At 44.8% G+C, this 6,000-nt stretch overlaps 1 protein-coding gene across 1 annotated transcript in view; it reads right to left on the reverse strand.

Annotated features, from left to right (window-relative positions):
- Positions 1–2,746, reverse strand: part of IQGAP3 (IQ motif containing GTPase activating protein 3) — a 313,154-nt gene extending 310,408 nt beyond the window's left edge. Inside the window, exon 1 of the mRNA XM_086947642.1 lies at positions 2,624–2,746. Within this exon, the coding sequence (XP_086803768.1) occupies positions 2,624–2,654 (31 nt within the window). The 5' untranslated portion in view covers positions 2,655–2,746. The remainder of the gene's footprint in view (positions 1–2,623) is intronic.
- Positions 2,747–6,000: the final 3,254 nt, after the last annotated feature.

The following is a 6,000-nucleotide window of genomic DNA, read 5'->3' on the forward strand; positions in this document are numbered from 1 at the left end:
GAAACTTGAGGGGGCCCATCTGCACAGTATATGAAGGGGGCCCCCTCCGACCACACTCCGGAGCTCTGCTGACAGGTTACTGGGCTGAAGGGGCCCCCTGGAGGTCGGGCCCCCCGTACCACGGGGCTGAAAGGGCCTTTTTTACGCCCCTGGCCAGAGCTATTCTGATGGTAGGATCCAGGGCTCACATGACCCCCCACCTAAAATCTCTTCATTGGCTTCTGGTGCATAAGAGGGTCTAGTTTAAGGCTCTTACCATGGCCTTTAAGGCCCTACACAACTCAGGGGCCCATTACATTAGGAAAAGGATCCAGCACTACGCCCCTCAACGAACGATAAGGTCCATGATGCACTTTCTGGTGACCGTTCCTAGGTTTTCCCGTTCCAGCATAGGCGGTTGCTCTTTTCAAGTGGTTCAGAAAAGGGGGTGGTGATGGACAGAGTATCTGAATTAAGCAGAACACTCCTACCCAGTCAACAGATCAGGGCTTGATCCATCACCGTTTTTTAGCTCACTGCACCATCCCAGCTCAGAACCTGGCTACATGCAAATTAGTCTGTCCCTGGCCCAGTGCATCATGGGAACAGGGCAGACCAAACTACCAAGCCAATTCTTTTACTGGAAAGGAAACAAGCTTCCGGGGACCGGTTTCTGGCATTACAGCCGTCTTCGGCGCGGCTTGCTTGAATCCTGATGGTGCAGTGAGCAAGGGACTCACATCTGAGCATACCCTTCCATGCTTATGGTGGACAAAACGATTCAGAAAAGGGGGTGGTGATGGACAGAGTTTCTGAATTAAGCAGAACACTTCTGCTTAATTCAGATACTCTGTCCATCACCACCCCCTTTTCTGAATCTTTTCAAGTGGTGGCATCCCGCTTGTGGAACAGACTGCCACCATCTCTTAGACAGGCATCTGACTTAGGTGTGTTCAGGAGGAAATTAAAAACCTGTCTGTTTCAATAGTATGACTAGCTAGCTGCTGTTCGCTCACTCTGCCTGTTTTAACGGCCTTTAGCGCCGGACACTCTGTGGAGTAGCTGTGCGCTTTACAAATACCCAATTACAATGTTAAGATCAGTTTGTGTCTGTATTGTTTACGGTTAAACTTATTTTCTTTGCTTTTTGTCACTTTATCACCGAGACACGTCATTGGATATATTTGTTCATGTTCTTCACAGCCTCATTTAAAAAAGAAAAATGTGTGCATATTTTTTTAATATACGACTTAGAATATACTAAATGAGCATAATTGCTGTTGTGTATTTTGTTTATTTGTTTTGGGAGGGGTAAAACAATTGTCAGCATAAGCCCACACTTCCCCAGTGTTTTGAAGAATATGCATTAATCTTATATAGATGCAACATTGCAACACCTTTTTTTCCACGCAAAGAAATTGTGACACCCGACAGAATGTAGGTTTAACAATCTAGTATTCTAGGCAAGTCAGCACGTGCAGCCATAACCAAGCACTACTTAAGGTCTCTCAATGCATAAGCTCAGCTGCACAACCGGACCATCAAGCGCTTATTTTATTCTGGCTACAGCCAGCAGGAAGGAGTCCAACACCTTAAACCAAAAAGCCATCGAGGAAACAAAGACACTCAGATTGTAACGTCAGGAGTTGTTAAAATAGGAGAAGGAAATGTGTCCTAAATGTTACAAGATGCGCTTTACAGCCGGCACATTTACCCTCTGCGCTATTTTATGAAGAGTCAAACCTCATCTTAGAATGCATAAAAATCTCGCCACCAAGATTATTACCCAAAAGGGGTTTCTTCCCACTAAAGCTCTGGAACTTAGCTGGATACATTGGTATCTATTCAGCAGTTGCCTAAGGCCCCGTGAGAAATTTTACAACGCAGTCAGCGACCAATTAATGAAAACAGAACATATTTAGTAATGTCACATTCCTTCATGCTGCCAACTTTTCGGGGCCAAAAAAGGAAATCCATTTTATAAACTGACTGTCAGGCTGAGCTCCTGACATCCCCCTTATACTAACTCACCCCTACCCTCAATTTATGCAACCTACTAAGTCTCCATCCCCACACACACATTTCCAACACATAGCAACACAGTTACAGTACAATGCCATTTTGGAGTTTTGATTGTTTAGTGTATGTTTGTTAAACAGGACCGAAGTAGCCTCTCTGAGCATTTCACATGCAGCAACAGCTCACAAGAGATACAAAATTAATGTAGCACCACACGAGAGGTCACAAAACTATAAACATGTCAAGTTACCAGAGACGCTCAAAAAGAGTAGACACTTTTCGGGTGTTATCTGCGTCATTGATGACTTCCGCAGCGTTGCCATACTTTGCTCTGGACAGTGCGAGCACTTCGCTACAGAACCGAACTGCCATATAGAAAATAGGATATTGACAGCTCATATCTTCTATAACAAAATATTCAGACTAACTGCATCTGCACTCTCCCCCAATCATCCACATTTGCAATGGGTAATCATCAGCCACGATACAAAACCACACATTAGTTTAGTCCCTGGATATCAGAAAACTAAGATCACTACGTGAACCGGCCTTTATGTTAAAAAAAGGCATATGTCCTATGCCAACACTTCCAAATCAAATGGCAGGTTCCAGAATATAGACTTACCTCCAGTCTCCCGAGTTTGGACCTTAAACATGTTCTTGTCTTCACTTTCCGATTCTAAACAAGTTCCATTCAAAAGTACCTGAAGGTATGTAATCAGAAGGCTAGTTTTAAACTGATAGGCTGAGAGAGGGCTATGGGCGGGTCTTCGTGACTGTACTTCCCAGTGAGCCCTCGCATTGGTTAGAAGAAGTGACAAGCCCAGAAAAACAGGGCACACCTTTCCTCAAAGAACCCGCCACTACCTCTGCACCGGAAGTGATCGCCCCCTTGCTCCGGAAGATATGCACCCGTTCTAAGTGAAATGCTGCTTCTATCAAAACATAGAACGCGCAGTCACTGTCGCGTGGGCAGACTGCATACGAAAATGTCAACACTAGGACTATATCTAGAGACCTTGTTGCCATTTGGGGGAAAAGTGAAAACAGCACATCAGGGACCCGGTGGACTGATATATATGCTTTATGGCCGTGATTCTGAAAGGGGGTGCAGTTAGGGTAGTTTTGCTATCTAATAATTATGTTGAACAATGATGCCGACTCTAGTTGTTTCATTTAAGCTAAACTGTTTTCGGTCATTAGGTGACGGCTACGGCACATTATTTCAGACTTTGCGTTTCATTTCGATACGTCTATGTAGAGCTGATGAGCGAAAGTGAGAATTTAGTGCTGTTGCATGTAAATAGACACCCATTAGTACCAGCTAATTTTTCAACCTCGTTAATTTTTTGGTAAAAAGTGTTGTGAATTTTATACAGTGTATGATTAATCAAGCATTGATAACTGAGGAGATATAAGGCCCAGCCCAAATCTGTAGACATGCTTTGTTGTGAACTATTCAGTTTCATTTTGAAACCATATTAGTAGCGAAGGGTTGAAGTGCTTAAAAAAAGTGGAACTAATTTGCATATATAGTGACCTCACGTGCAGTGCAGTGACATTATGGGAAGTGATGTCACATCCCTTATTTAAAAGGAGAAAATGTTTTCGCATTCGCATCATGAATTTTCAATTCTATTAAGGACATGGAGGTGAGGATTATATGTCTTAATTTCAGCAGACAATAAAATAACAGTAAACACCAAACTACATTATCCAAAAAACCCTCAACCCTCAGACCCCATAATATAGTCAACCCATGAGGAAATCTCCTCTTTCTTTGTGAAATCCAGCAAGTTCTTTCAGTTAGTCCATAAACAACAACCGAATAGATGTAACAAAACTGGAGTCCAGATATTCAACCCCAGAGACTTCTAGCTCTGCTTTTGTTCTGACTAGGGTGACCAACTGGCATTGGTGCAAATTCAGGACGGTGAGTGTAAAAATTCAGGACAAAGGGTCAAAATTCAGGACACAAATTCAGGACAGGAGGTCAAAATTCAGGACAAAACTTCAGGACAATTGGATAAGTTTTACAGACACACCAGAGGTCGCACAATAGTATATAAGTAAGCCCAGCCATATCTAGACATATTCAGCCATTTGCAAACCTATCCATCATGTATCCTTCCATCTTTCATTTCACTCATCCATACCTTCATCCATCCTTTCACTCATCCATCCATTATCCATCCATCCGCCCTTTCACCCTATCCATCTGTACACTCAGCCATTCACTCTCTACCCATCCATCCATCCATTCACTCATCCATCCAGCGATTTACCCTTTCACCTTTCCAGCCATCCTTTCACCTACTCATCCATCCACCCAGTCACTGATCCTTCCACCCATCCACCCTTTCAGTCATCCATCATCCTCCCTTTCTCTCTCCATCGACTCTTTCACTTAGCAATCCTTCCATCCATCCATCCATCCAACCACCCATCCATCCATCTACTCATCCGCTCATGAATCCATCCATTGACCTATCACTCATTCATCCTTTCTCTCATCCATTTATCCTTTCACTCCTTCACTGGTCTGTTCATCATTTTGTCCATCTAACTCCTCTTTCACTCACTCATCCATCCTTACATCCACCCTTTCACTCTTCCGTCCATCCATTCACCCTTGCACTTATCAATTCAACAATCCATCCATCATTTCACTCATCCATCCACCCACTCACTCATCATCCACCTTTTCACTCATCCACCTTTTCACTCATCCATCCTTTCACTCATCCATCCACCCTTTTACCCATCCAGCTACCCTTCCACCCATACATCCAGCTATTTCCGTTTTCTCTCTTCCATCCTTCCACTCACTCATCAATCCATCCATCCCCTCCCATTATCCATCTATTCAGTCTTTCATTCATCCATTCCCCTTTCACTAATTCATCCAGCCATCCCTTCACTTACTCACTCGCCCACCTTTTCATATTAATTTTGAGCTGAGCCTTTTTGAGAAGAGGCCCATCAAGAACTTCACCCTCGCTGCAGGAGACATTCCAGGACTGGGACAGGAGCCACCCAGGGCAGAGACAGGATCCACTACAGGAGGGCACAGGAGCCATCACAGGCGGGGAGGGGGGGGGGGCAGGAGCCACCACATGGGGGGACAAGAGCCATCACTGGAGGGGGAACAGGATCGACCAGGGTGGACACAGGGGTGGGTATGCAGTATCCAAAATGTTAGTTTTGCCCCCCCTTCCCCCACACTGATGTACAGTACTGAAAGGAGATACTCCAAGAGAACTGATTTAACTGATTGTCCTCCATACTTTGTTAATTAGTGTGAGTGTGATTGTGCCATTTCTCTATTTTATTACAATATAGACTGCATATTTGAAGAATCAGGTTTGTTTACAATTTAGTGACAGTAATTAAGCTCTGTGAAGTGAGCCACGTGCTGCCTCGGTGTAATCAGGGCCGGTTCTAGGATATTTGTAACCCTGGGCAGAAAGGGAATGTCTCACACCAATTGAAAATGCAAGACGCATTCAGGGCTGTTTGCATCTGAATAGATGCCCCTGCTCTGAAGCTGCCGCCCCTCCCTCTGTCACCTTCAAGCACCTCTTAACAGCTCATCAAGGGCTGAAGGTGTGAGGGTTGCCATCCCGCTGTGCCTCGCCAATGCGGATCTGAGCTTTTGTACTGCCTCGGAGTCTGTTACACCCGACGCAGTCAAGAAGGGAGGTGGGGGCCAGCTGTGTCGGTTGTGTGACCAGTTAAAATTACGGAAAAATGGCGTCCGTTAAACAAACCTTCACGGACAACGGACAGACGGCCGAAATTACGGACTGTCCGTGAAATTTACGGACGGTTGGTCACCCTAGTTCTGACCCCTCAGAATCCAAAGAAATCAGTCAATATTTGTAGAGCGCAGCTTATCACCTGGGAGGGTATCCAGGCTCTGAGTTGCTGGGCTTAGTTGAAAAGCCAGGTCTTGGGTCTCTTCCTGAAGTTTGTCAGCCAGGGTAATGTTTGGAAGTGGAG

The sequence above is a fragment of the Lissotriton vulgaris genome, chromosome 12 (assembly GCF_964263255.1).
Source record: "Lissotriton vulgaris chromosome 12, aLisVul1.2, whole genome shotgun sequence".
NCBI classification, from domain to species: domain Eukaryota; kingdom Metazoa; phylum Chordata; class Amphibia; order Caudata; family Salamandridae; genus Lissotriton; species Lissotriton vulgaris.